Source organism: Geotrypetes seraphini, chromosome 10 (assembly GCF_902459505.1).
Source record: "Geotrypetes seraphini chromosome 10, aGeoSer1.1, whole genome shotgun sequence".
NCBI classification, from domain to species: Eukaryota; Metazoa; Chordata; class Amphibia; order Gymnophiona; family Dermophiidae; genus Geotrypetes; species Geotrypetes seraphini.
The window spans coordinates 43,301,022-43,315,010 of record NC_047093.1 but is presented as its reverse complement, the minus strand read 5'-3'; the positions used below and the strand labels follow the sequence as shown (position 1 = coordinate 43,315,010).

Below are 13,989 nucleotides of genomic sequence, written 5' to 3'. Positions count from 1 at the left end.
GCAACAATCTGTGGTTCAATATTTCCAGCTGGCCAGACTTGATATCACAATGAAATTTATTGTCTATGACAAAGAAACCTGTTTTTCCTAAAAGAGGAAGATGAGCAATGGTACTGAAAGAAGGCTTTAATCTGACCTATGACTTCTATGCTGCTGCTGCTGCTTGCTAACACTGTGTTATTTTGATCAGGTTTCAGGTTTATTTAAAAATTTGATATACCGCCTTATCAAAATTCAAAGCGGTTTTACATAATATATAAAAACAAAGAGTAGAAAAGCATAAGTTAAAAACAAATTATAATTATTAAAACAGACAATCAAACACACAGACGAACATTAACTTACCGAAACAAAATGAAAAAGGGTAGAAATACATTTGTGTAATGAAAAAGAGAGGGAGAAGGATCAAAACAAAAGGGGGGGAACAAAAAATAAATAATCTAGCACTTTGTAGAAAAGATTAAAATGAATAAGATAAAGCAAGGAGCGAAATTCCATTACAGTCCTTAAAAGGACTATTATACTCCAAATGCGTCTTTAAAAAGAAAGGCCTTCAAGCTACTTTTAAATTTATCAAGTGATGAAATTTCTCTTATATAATTTGGTGCTGAGTTCCAGATGGTAGGGGCCGAAACAGAAAAGATATTAGTACGCATGGGGCCAATGTGTCTTAAAGAGGAAATGGATAACAGGTTTTGATTAGAAGAACGTAATGTGCGATGGGGGGTGTGGGGGATTAATAACCTGTTGATGAAATCAGGTAGACCGGAAGCTATTGTTTTATGTATCAGTAACATTATTTTATAAGTAATTCGATGATCTATGGGAAGCCAATAGGCGTTAATCAAAAGTGGTGTGACATGATCAAATTTTCAAGCTTTTGAAATGATTTTAATGGCAGTATTTTGAATAATTTGGAGGCGTTTTATTTCTTTCTTAGTGATGCCTTTATATAATGCATTGCTATAGTCTAGACATGAAATGACTAGCGAACGAAAAAGAGTATTTAAAGAAGTTTAGTCTAATAAAGTAGCAAGAGATCTAATCATTCGGAGGCGGTAAAAACATTTCTTGACTACCGAACTTATATGATCATGGAACGAGAATTTTCCGTCAAGGATAACTCCAAGAAGTTTAATGGAAGTAACTATTTGAACAGGCACAGAGTTTATTGTAATAGGGACGGAAGAGGAGAAACCATCCTTAACTGGGAAAATCATTGCATTGGTTTTACTGATGTTGAGAGCTGACATATTTGTGTTTAACCAGTGACAGATTTGATTCAGTTTCGAATTGATGGAAGAAATATCTGCGGGGTCATCCGGTTCAACGGGGTGAGTAAGTTGAATATCATCCGCATAAGCGAAGATAGAACACCCTATTGATTGCCCTAGTGTGATGAGTGGAGCGAGGAAGATATTAAACAACATAGGTGACAGAATGGAACCTTGTGGGATCCCATAACTATTAGAAAAAGTATTAGAGGAAGAACTGTTAAACTGGACTTTAGAGGAACGATCTTTGAAATATGATATAAACCAATCTAATACTTGATTGGAAATCCCTATGTCGCCGAGCCTATGGATTAACAATTGGTGATCTATGGTATCGAAGGCCGAAGATAAATCCAGTGAAATAAGTAAAACTGATTTTTGGTGATCTAATTGATACATGATGTTAGTGGTTAGCTCTATCAAGGATAATTCAGTCGAATGGTGATTACGGAAGCCCGTCTGATAAGCTTGTCATTTTAATAATACTCCATTCAGTCATGTCTGACCCTTGGATACTCTATAGGCCAGTCCTCGCTATGCTTCCCTGTTTTCCATGGCTTCTTTCCATTGCTTGATGTTCATTCCCGTGTCATTCTTGATGGTATCCAGCCAACGGGACTTTGGTCTCCCCTGCTTCTTTTACTACTGACCATGCCGAATAGTACCTCCTTTTCTAGTGAATTTGCCCCCATCACATGTCCAAAATAGGCCAATTTGTGTCTGGTAATCTTGCCTTCCAGGGACAACTCTGGGTTTATATGATTAAGAACACCTTTGTTGGTGCCCATTGGATTCGTAAAGTCTTCACCAACACCACAGCTCAAAGGCATCAATTTTTCTTCTATCTGCTTTTGTGATTGTCCATTTCTCGCAGCCATATGTTGCAATTGAGAACACAATGGCAGTGATCAAAGAGGGAGTATCAGAAAGAAGCTCTACCTGTGCTTCATTGATTATACCAAGGCTTTTGACTATTGAGCATGACAAGCTTTGGAAAGTACTGAGTGAGGGAGGAGTACTAGCATAGCTATCTTCTCACACACACACACCCATCCCCATCTGCTCCTCTTTATTATTCTTGGCATGAGCTCCAACCCCAACCTGCTGTTCGCACCAGTGTCAGCTCTCTCTCTGATGTCACTTCTGAGGTGTGGGTCCAGGAAGTGACATCAGAGAGAAGCCGATGCTTGTGCAAGCAGCGGGTTGGGCTTGCTGCTCGTGCTGAGAACGTTAAAGAGGTACGGGGGAAGGGAAGGGGTGCACAGTAGTGGAAGGGCAGGGAAGGAGCGGGTGGGTGAGAGGAGGATGGGTGCCGGTGCCCCCGCCAAGATGGCACCTGGGGTGGACCACTCCCACCCCACCCCACACCACTGAGCGTACCCTATCAGGTTAACCAGATTGCTCTACTATGATCAAGAAGCTACAGTGTGAACCAGGTATGGAGATACAGAATGGTTCAAGATCAAAAAGGGTACAAGACAAGGATGTATCCTCCCTCCTTTTCTTTTCAACCTCTTTGCAGAACAAATCAAAAGGATGCTGGACTTAGATTATTCGAGTGTTGGGGTGAAAATAGGCAGAAGAACCATCAGCAATCTGAGATACGCAGATGATACTACCCTGCTGGTAGAGAGTGAGTAGGACCTCAAGAAGTTCATCCTGAAGCTGAAAGAAGAAAGCGAGAAGATGGGGCTTTACCTGAATATAAAGAAGACCAAAATCATGACTACTGCCAACAAGAAAGTCCACATAAAGATCAATAATGAAGAAATATAAGTGGTTGACAGCTTCGTTTTCCTTGGATCCTTCACTGATCACAATGGTAGTTCGACAGCAGAGATCAAGCATCAATTAGCACTGGGGCATGCAGCCATGGTGAGCATGGACCAAATATGGAAGTGTGCTGGAGATGAATTCTATGAATCCCATGGACAGCTAGGATCACCAACACAGATATTCTTGATCATATAAACCCAGAGTTGTCCCTGGAAGGCAAGACTACCAGACAGAAACTGACCTATTTTGGACATGTGATGAGGGCGAATTCACTAGAAAAGGAAGTGCTACTCAGAATGGTCAGTGGTAAAAGGAAGCAGGGGAGATCAAAGGCTCGTTGGCTGGATACCATCAAGAATGACACGGGAATGAACATCAAGCAATTGAAAGAAGCCTTGGAAAACAGGGAAGCATGGTGAGGTCTGGCCTACAGAGAATCTAAGAGTCAGACATGACTGAATGGATAGTAGTAGTAGTATGATTTCTAGGAAAAGGGTTGATCATATTCCCAAGCAAATATTTGCTTTTCTGCAACACTAACATATGAAGGAACGATATTCGGCACAACGCAACAGCTGGAGGACCTGCAGGACAGTTCATGTAATCTGCTATACATTTTTACAGCATTGGCGATACAAACTGTATTAAAGACACGGACATCAATACATTTGCTCAATGTGCATTTTTGGTGAATACATTGTTGATTTATAAATACAAGATTAATATTTTCCAGGGTTAGAAATTAACTTGGGGGCCTCTGAAACAATATCTTGGTACTGTGATTTAAGCTCAGATGTGCTATCCTACTTGACACATACTGTATATGTGAGGTGTATCTGTGTCAGATAGAATCGGGGGAATGGGAAGGTATGGGTATGGAAGGAAGAAAGCAATATATAATGACATAAAAGACACTAACCTATGTCATAATCTTATGTATGTTGAATTTCATGACTTTCAACATTTGATTGTTTTGAAAATAATAAAGCATTTGAACAAAAAAAGACTTTACAGGAGAAGTTATCAACATGGGTTACAGTTAACACATGCTCTTTTACTGCTAACCCAATTTGCAGTAACTATGGGCCTCTTCTATTAAACTGCACTACCAGTTTCTAGAACGGGGAGCTGTGCTGAATGGCCTGCGCTGCTCCCGACGCTCATAGAGCTCCTATGAGCATCGGGAGCAGCGCAGGCCATTCAGCGTGGCTCTCTGCGCTAAAAACTGCTAGCGCAGTTTAATAGAAGAGGGGATATGTTTCACGTATATGCTGAACAGAATCGACCCTAATACTGATCTAAGGGTGCTCTGTTACTCACCTTTCTTTCCTTCAAGTGAATTCCATTCACTACTACCCTCTGACATTGTCAGTCAACCAGTTTCTAATCCAGTTTACCAGATTTGTCAGTTAATTTCTGCTTAGTAGTTTAAAAAGTATTTTTACATACCCTTTCTTACTGCACAATAAAATGCATTTTGAACATGCACAACGACCCTCTTAGGAACAGATCATTTTATAGGGTTTTGGCCAGGTACTAGTGACCTGGATTGGCCACCGTGAGAACGGGCTACTGGGCTTGATGGACCATTGGTCTGACCCAGTAAGGCTATTCTTATGTTCTTATCACCTCTTTGGTTTTGCACTGTGTCACAATGATATTTTGTTTCCCTGGGTATAGACTACTTTAAAGCTGATCACTTCATGCAACACTAATCTGGAAGATGCTAGCTCACCCTCCCCACCACCCTCCTCAGAACAGCTCTGAGAAGTTGCGCACAGTCGTGCTTTTAGGACTTGTAATAAACTGGGACACTGCTTCCTGTTAATGAGAGCAATTCCTTACTAAAGCAGAGATTGTTTTTGCCAAAGTCTGTTTTAAGTCAGCACTGGCTGGCTGCCGAAATGAAGCAATCTCTTGCCAAACTAAGCCTGTTCCCTTTCATTGCATATGACATAGTCTGAAAAAAAATTCACAAGGCTAACATGCTCCATGCTCAAGATCTGTAAAGCTACCACTTGCAAAGAAAAAGAATTATGTGTGTTAATTATTTATTTATTTTTAACATTTCTATTCTGCTTATAACTTAAGCGGATTACAAGTTATGTAAATTGCATAGTTTTAAGAATATCTGTATTTGTGTGTATATATAAATAGATATCTGTGTGTTTGTTTCAAGTTTTATTAGGATTTTATATACCGACTATCAAGGTTATCTAAGCAGTTTTACTCAAGCATTTTCCCTAACTGTCCCTCTGGGCTCACAATCTATCTAACGTACCTGGAGCTATGGAGGATTAAGTGACTCGCCCAGGGTCACAAGGAGTAGCACAGGGTTTGAACCCACAACCCCAGGGTGCTGAGGCTGTAGCTTCAACCACTGTGCCATACAAGCACACACTTATCCACTGTATTCTCTCAATAAAACAAACCGTAGAATAAAATGACGGTTTCTTGAAGAGAAATTCTTGTACAGGTGGTAGTACAGTCACCGCATAGGGTCAGATTCTATAAATGATACCCTACATTGTAGACACAGCTCAGTGCGGTTATCAATCAACCACTAGGCGCCATTTATAGAATTCCGTCTAAAGGTACCGAAACATGCTTAGGTATCACTAGGTGTCCTGGAGTTAGGTACTGCCAGGTTTTACTTGGCCTAATTTACTGGCGCCTAACTTGGACACCTAGCGATGGTTGAATCAACTATACCTATTCTCCTACTTTTCAGGTAGGCGTTCTTAGGTATCGGAGGGCACCCCCACTTAGGCGTCACTAGGCATTCTAAGACTTCAGCACCAAACTCTTAAGTACTCATTTTATTTATTTATTTTTTTTATTGGCTGAAAACTGCCACAGTCAATTAAAGAAAAAGTTGAGCGAGGATTATGAAGTTAGGTGTTTCAAATTTATCAAGTTTATTTAAAATATTTGATTTAATCGCAAAATGCAAATCCAATGCGATTTACATTTAGTTAAAAATTAGGTTAAAATTTAAAAAATGGACAATTAGTACTAATTATAATAAAATAATGTGTTTGAGAAAGGGAGGCGAAAAAAAGTAGCTTAAATACAATTCAAAAACAAATAAAAAGGGATAGGTAAAGAAATAAGAGGTTAGGGAACGTTACCCACTTAATTTTCATTTGGCAGTGTTCCTACCAGACTGGCACAAAACCGATCTCTTTTTAGACCTGTAACTCATCAATCAAATCACTAGGACTCGAGCACAAGTCAATGGCACCTAATAGTACAGAATATGGCCCATACTGCTTTAACAGAACGTCTTCATGACAGATTGGCTCGCAGTCCTTTTGTTCTAAAGAATGAACATCGTGTTTGTATGTCATGCTAGAAGCAGATATCAATATACTATCAAAAGACATGTATGAAAATAAACTGCTCTATCTTTATATGTCTGCCATTTTCAGTTGAGAATATAGTAGTCTAGTTATCAGCAATTGTGAGTATAAGAAATTGACTGTACGGCTTGAATTCTTCTTCCAGCTATCAGACAACAGGCTGATAATTGCCCAATAAGATTCAGAGGCTGACATGAATAATCTAATTCTATGGATAAGCAGTTTAAAATATAAAAATAAGAAAGCTGGTTCAGTGGGGTAGCGAGGGGGAGGTGGAGGTGGTGGATCACCCCAGACCCATCTTGGCAGAGATGCCGGAACCTCTCTGCCTCTCTGTCCACCCACCTTTCTTCAGCAGTTGCAAGCAGCACCGCCTAGCTGCTGTTTGTGCTGGCCACAGGTCTCCTGACAGAGTAGTAGACCTTAAAGGACAATTGTGGAGTATTGGAAGCCAGTGGTCTTCATGCACAAGTGGGGTTATGTGATCATATTTGCATAATTCTGTAAAACATTTTACAATCATGTTTTGGATGCGTTCAAATTGTCTGATATGCCACTTTTGCTCCATAAAAAAGACAATTACACTAAAACAGGCTAGAATCTCTAAGGCTACTTTTGTAAATAAATGGTGAACTGAATATATCACCTTGAGTTTGAAATCTCTGTGTTTGATGACGTTAGAGATGTAAGGTTGGAAACTCAAAGTCTGGTAAATAAACAAAAAGGACACCCAAGATTTTTATGGACAAGCCAAAAGATACAGGCGTTCCAGGGTTAATTAATAATAGGGTGGCTGTATGGAAGATAAAAAGTCCCTGATTGAAGCCAGTTTATTTTGTGGGACAGTTTGGTATTGAGGATAGAGATTTGCTGGCGATTGTCAACGTCAATACCGGTGGCCATTTTTTTTAAATTACCACATAAGTACTTACGACCACCCATTTAATAAATAGTATGGGCTCACAAGATATCCACCAATCCTAATAATGGCTGTTAATATCACTGAAAGCACTGCTGGCTGGAGCATCACTGGAAGTGGAATTGTTTTGTCTCATCTTTTACTTGGTGGCTTGTACACATTTGCAATTTGAAATCATCCAATATGTATATCATCATACACAGTTGATAAAGTCAAGGGCACCGCATTTGTGTTGGTCATAAAAGGTACAACAAAAAAAATTGTATCCCTGGATGAAGAAACTAATTGTCCAAAATATGGTCTGATAAAGCTTTACCATATTTTTTAAATATCACTAGATTTATCCAGCACATTTGACATCATTCAACATTCCATACTGATTAAGCGATTAGCAGATATAGGGATAAGTCATTTGCTCCATTGTGACAATCTTCCCCTTTGGACAGTCTGTTCACCACCAGACACTCTGAGGATCCTTAGGCCCTCTCTGGCCCCAACAGGGCAAATTTCTTGGTCACACACTAGCCAAAACAAGATCCTTTCTGGCTTACTAAGTGTTAGGCAAATGCCAGCATCCATCCCCTCAAAGGTCGATTGAGAGTTCCAGACAAGTTCTCACTTTCCAGGTTACTAGCCCTGAGAGCACTGTATTCTAACCCCTGGTCCCCTCGGGGTGAGTAGCAAGCTCCCAAGTATTTTTGCAGCATCCATATGCAAATAAGCTCCTTCAGTGTTGTCTCTTCCTGGGTTTTAAACCTGTGCTGCCTTCTGATAGTAGCTTCTTACTACAGATTCCTTCTTCAGGTCTGAGAATCCTGACATATTCATCTTGGCTTTTCTCCTTTTTAAATGATTAAAGCAAAAGATCTTATTGCAAAGTAATTTATCTTAATCAAGACCATTATTTTGGGCCTTCCTTGGGGATCTGTTCTTTCCCTGCTATTATTTAATATCTAGCTGCACCTTTAGCTGCAAAAATTAGGTCTTTTAGGATTGTTTCTTTTGTATGATAACATATAAACTACTTGTCCCAGTAAAAGATAACCTTTGAACAACTATTTCTAAATTTAATAGCTGTTTCACTTCTATATCTACTTGGTTTCAGTTTCATAAACTGGAACTAAATCTGGAGAAAAAGAATCATTATATATTTCTCATGGTTTGGACAATTTGACTGTTCTCCTTGAGATTTTAGGGATACCAATAAAGCCTAAGGAGGTGGTTACCTCCCTGGAAATAGTTAGACTCAGTCTTATTTATATACCTCCCCCCTTTATTTACAAAACTGCGAAAGCATTTTTTAGCGCCGGTTGGTGCACTGTTTTGACGCTCATAAAGTTTCTATAAGCCTCAGAGCAGCGCACAGCATTCAGCATGCCAGCCAGTGCTAAAAACTGCTTTCACAGTTTTGTAAAAAAAAGGGGGGGGGGGGTTTAATGAACTATCTGTAGGTTACAAATCCTTGTTCTGTATCACTAATTCAGGATGCAAATCTGTATTAGATGAATTCCACTATAGCCCATACTGCCTTAATTGTCTGTATCTTGTTTGTTTAATTATTATGTATGTTACCTTGTAACCCGTTTTGAGCTGTCTGGTAAGGATGGGATATAAATTGAATTGAACTGAATAAAATAAAATAAAATAAATAATGCCAAAAGTCTGATGTTGTAAAGCTGGAATTATTTGGTTTACATCAATTACGTCAACTTCAACCATATTTGGGTCAACACAACTTTGCCCAGTATTTTCTACTCGTATGCACTGAGTTAGTCTTAAAACAAATTATCTACAACATCAGTGTTGATCCATGTTTTTACATATTCAACTTCAATACGATCGGAAACACAATACTGTGCCACGGATAAAACGCAGGCAATTTAGAACATGATCGTTGCACTACTAGTGGCATTACACAGATACAAACATACAACATAAATTATTAGTAAATGCAGTCAATGCTATCAATTACACAGGCAATGCCATAATAATTCTCTTTTAAAATGATCTCTTCTTTTAATTATTTTGATTTATTTACCGCCTTTAGTAGGAATTCACTCAAGGCATGATCCTTTCTTTTTAAGTTCATGCCTGTGCTTTGTTTGGTCCTTGTTTCAGGAGAAAGTGGATTAAAATATTGAAGGAGCAAAGCAGGTGTGTGGTGCATGTTTAAAAAAAAAAAAAAACCCAAAAACCTCAGGCTTTGATGTAGGCTGCCTTTTTATTCCCATCCTAGCTGCACATCTGTTCTTGTTACTTTAAATACAAAGTTGTCAATTTTAGTGCCGTGCTATTTTGTTCTTCTATCCCCTACAATAAAAATAAATACAGTACTGTATTGTAAAAAAATGAAGCAAGACAATTGTATTACTAAGAATAAAATATTTAATTCTAATTCTCAAAAGGAATAAAAGCTTAGCGGTAGCAAGCAGCCTTAGTGTGCCCTTAATGTAGGTTTTCCCATGTGCTAAGGCCATTTTTATGGCAACCAGAAAATGGCTACTATTCCATTTTCCCTATTAATGGCTATGTGCTAATGGTAATGTATATTATATATGTAGGGATAAATTTTTCTCCAAAAGCCACGAGAAATTCTAAAGAATACACTAATAATACCGTGTGCTGAAACGTTACATGATAAGTTGTGCTTGAAACTGTCTACAATATCTTTCTCACATATGTTCAGAATTGCTCAGTTCCCCCAGGGAAACCCACCACCCAATCACTGCACATGTGTAAGTGATTATTGGAAATACTAAATTTTAGATTCTACAAATTTCACTTTCAACTCAAAAAGTGCAACACATTGTACACTTATCTTGTGAAGATTACAGAGTACCAGGTCCCAACGCGGACCATATTTAGTTTTTTTCATCAGGATACCAGATGCTCAACTTTTATAAGTTAACGTGCTTTAGACTAAACAAACGAACAGTGAACGGATTAAGTTTATGCTTTCAAAAGTTCATAAGAATGAAGAATATTATCTCAAATAAAAATCTTATGCGCTATTTAGTAGACAAACTGGGTCGGTATCTGTGAGTGCTTCAGTGTCCCAAACGCTGTCATTCTTCTTAAAAAATTTTTGAGCGCGAAAACACTGCTCCCATTTCCATTTCAACTACGGGGTTAACGTCACTACGTGCAAACGTGACGTGATGACCTCATCGTCACACGTACCCTATGAATATACTGTCAAAATACTATCAGATAATGTAATATATAAGACACTAAATAGGAATGTGATTGAAAACATTATAGGAAAGCTTGCCATTCAATTTAGTTGGGACCCTGTAATCTTCACAAGATAGGTATACAATATGTTGCACTTTTTGAGCTGAAAGTGAAATTTATAGAATCTAAAATTTAGTATTTTCAATAATCACTAACACATGTGCATTGATTGGGTGGTGGGTTCCCCTATAGGGTCACTCCCTGAGGGAGCTACACGATTCTGAGCATATCTGAGAAAGATATTGAAGACAGCTTCAAGCACAACTTATCATGTCATCTGGTAATGTTGCCATTAGTGTGCGGCCATTTAAAAAAAAAAAAATTGAGTGTGAGCACATACCGTCAACTCTTTTGCAGGCGGTAAGGGCAAATCTGATAATCTGCCTCTCGCAGTCAGCTGGCGCCGATGACTCTCCTCCTCTCCCCACACCTCCCCTCCTCCAGGATCCCCCACCAGCGAAGTGGCAAGTTCAGGGTTGCGGCTGGAGGGCCTCTGCACATGCACGGACTTCAACGTGATGGCATCATGCAAGCACATGATGCCTTCGCATTAACATCAGTGCACTTCCGGATGCTTCCCGGCCACAGCACCGGGTTTAGTGCGCCGCGGCACCAAAACGTTTGCAGGACACTGATCTATTGGAACATAGCTCCTTTTCTGTCCAATACCAAGTAAACGCAATGCAAGCAGATAGATCAGCCTGAAGAGAATATGCAAAAACTTTATTCACACAAAAGACCCAACATACAAAAGACCCAACACAGGTTGCCTATGCAGGAGCTGAACCAGGGGCTCAAAGGAAACCAAGTGGTGTGTAAAGGCAGCATCACCACAAAGGTTCTAATAGTACAGGCCAAAAGATGGCAGTATTCTACACCAGCAACTCCCAGCAGCAATACCAATACCAAGTAAACATCAAAACAGAAACATAGAAACATGATGGCAGATAAAGAAGGCTTAATGGCCCATCTAGTCGGCCCATCCACAGTAACCATTATCTCTTCCTCTCTCTAAGAGATCCCACATGCCTATCCCACACTTTCTTGAATTCAGACACAGACTCTGTCTCCACCACATCTTCCGGGAGACTGTTCCACGTATCTACCACCCTTTCTGTAAAAATGTATTTCCATAGATTACTCCTGAGCCTATCACCTTTTAAATTCATCCTATGCCCTCTCATTCCAGGGCTTCCTGTCAAATGAAAGAGACTCAACTCATGCACATTTACCACGTGGATATTTAAATGTCTCTATCATATCTCCCCTCTCCTGCCTTTCCTCTAAAGCAGTGTTTCTCAACTCGGTCCTGGAGTACCCCCTAGCCAGTCAGGTTTGCAGGATATCCACAATGAATATGCATAAACCTGATTTGCATACACTGCTTCCATTATATGCAAATTTCTTTCATGCATATTCATTGTGGATATCCTGCAAACCTGACTGGCCAGGAGGGTACTCCAGGACCAAGTTGAAAAACACTGCTCTAAAGAATACATATTGCGCTCTTTAAGTCTGTCCCCATATGACTTATGATGAAGACCACGCACCATTTTAGTAGCCTTCCTCTGGACCGACTCCATCCTTTTTATATCTTTTTGAAGGTGTGGTCTCTAGAATTGTGTACAATATTCTAAATGAGGTCAAACAAAAAAACATAACTTACTTGCATAACAAGCTGTTCTGATGTCAGGTTATTGATCCAACGAGTATAGCGTTCAGTGGAGTTCGCTGGTTCTCTCCTAACCTGGCAACCTACAATCTGAAACATATTCATAGGACACAGTTATGAATACCGCACTAGTACAATAAAGCAGCAACCACTCGGTTGAAAACACCACTACCACAGTTACACAGTTGATTTTAATCTTTAAAGCATTCCATGTGGCTAAATCCCTCTTATTTGCAAGCCTTGTCAAATTGTTAACAGTTGGTCCACCCATTAAAATCTTCCTCTCAAGTTTCTTTTTTGTCCAAACTGAGAAAGCAGCTCACAAGATGCACGTACATCAACATGCCTTCTCAGATGCAAGAGGCCTAGACTGTGGCATTCACTACCAGACAATCTCCAGCTAGAAAATGACTTTTCCTTTCATAAAGAAGTCAAAATGGCATTATTTACGAAAACATATTTATAAGTATAAACAATAGGTCATAGTGGTGGTGGTGGTGGTGGAGGTGTTGTCTCTCATTGTGTGGGCACCATGAGTTGGCTCGACTCAAGGGCACATCTGGAGCTAAATTTATAAGCATGCTTCAGCATTGAGACTACAGTTGCATAAACTGTGAATAGACGTTTATGTTGTTTGATACTTGTCTCAATTTTATCATTACTTTTGTACTTATGAACTACACTTCCCCCTCCGTATTCGCGAATTCTGAATCTACGGATTCGCTTATTCGCAATTTTAAAACTAAAATTACTTTTTCTTTTTTTGGGCTATTTTAAGCCCTGTGAGCCCCTCCCTTAAGCCTTAACTGGTGGTTTAGCGGGTTTTCGGGGCAGGAGCATTCTTCCCACGCTCCTGCCCCGTGCAGATCGCTCACAGGAAATGGCTCGAAAGACTATGAGTGCTCAAGGCAGCCATTTCTTGTGAGCGATCTGCACGGGGCAGAACTATGAGATGATCGCTCCTGCCCCGAAAACCCGCTAGACCACCAGGTAAAGCTTAAGGGGGGGCTTTCAGGACTTAAAATAGCCGGGGAAAGGGGCAGTACTGGCCCAAATATTATTTGCGTTTTTTTAATATTTGTGGCCTGGCTCTGCCCCTAACCCCCGCGAATACGGAAGGGGAAGTGTATTCAGAATGTTAGATGGACAGGATAAAAACATTTTAATTAAATACATACAGTGCAAGTAAAATACAGCTTAGGAGGGGTAATTAATTTTTCAATTACATGAACCATCAACCCTTTTCATAAGACATGATGGCTCCAGTAAGAAGTAGAAAGGTGGGTGAAGAGACTTGAGCTTTTCAGATCCCTTGTCAAATATGTGGCTGAAGTATAACAGACAATGCTCAGAGAATATTTTCTGCTTCTTCTCTTCCTCAAGGCGCCCATCTGTCCTCTATGTTTCAAACTTAAAGACTGCAAGCTTCAGAAACAGTGGTTCTAGAAAGCAGCTGTGGCATGCACTGTAAGGAAAAGCAGACCTCCTCATCCTTAACGTCAGTATTTTCCTTGTAGTCTCTCCATTTTGCATCTCTTGCTCTTAGAGAACCGTATTGAGGGGGGTTTAAATTGAAAACTGCAGACTTTACAATCACCAAGCAAAACGCTTATAAAGAAAAGTACATTGGTCATAAAAATAATTATGAGAAAAACAGAGAACCATGTCACAGCACTACTGTTAATCTACTTTACACAAAATTTTGTTTTACTTTTCAATGTAACCTTTACATTCAATAGTGCATAAGCATCC

General features: G+C 39.6%; 1 protein-coding gene across 6 annotated transcripts in view; it reads right to left on the bottom strand.

Annotated features, from left to right (window-relative positions):
• Positions 1–13,989, bottom strand: part of B3GNTL1 (UDP-GlcNAc:betaGal beta-1,3-N-acetylglucosaminyltransferase like 1) — a 315,188-nt gene that overhangs the window by 179,049 nt on the left and 122,150 nt on the right. For all 6 annotated transcript variants that reach the window (XM_033961211.1, XM_033961214.1, XM_033961213.1 and 3 more), the window contains one exon: positions 12,232–12,327. In XM_033961211.1, coding sequence (XP_033817102.1) covers positions 12,232–12,327 — 96 coding nt within the window. The remainder of the gene's footprint in view (positions 1–12,231; positions 12,328–13,989) is intronic.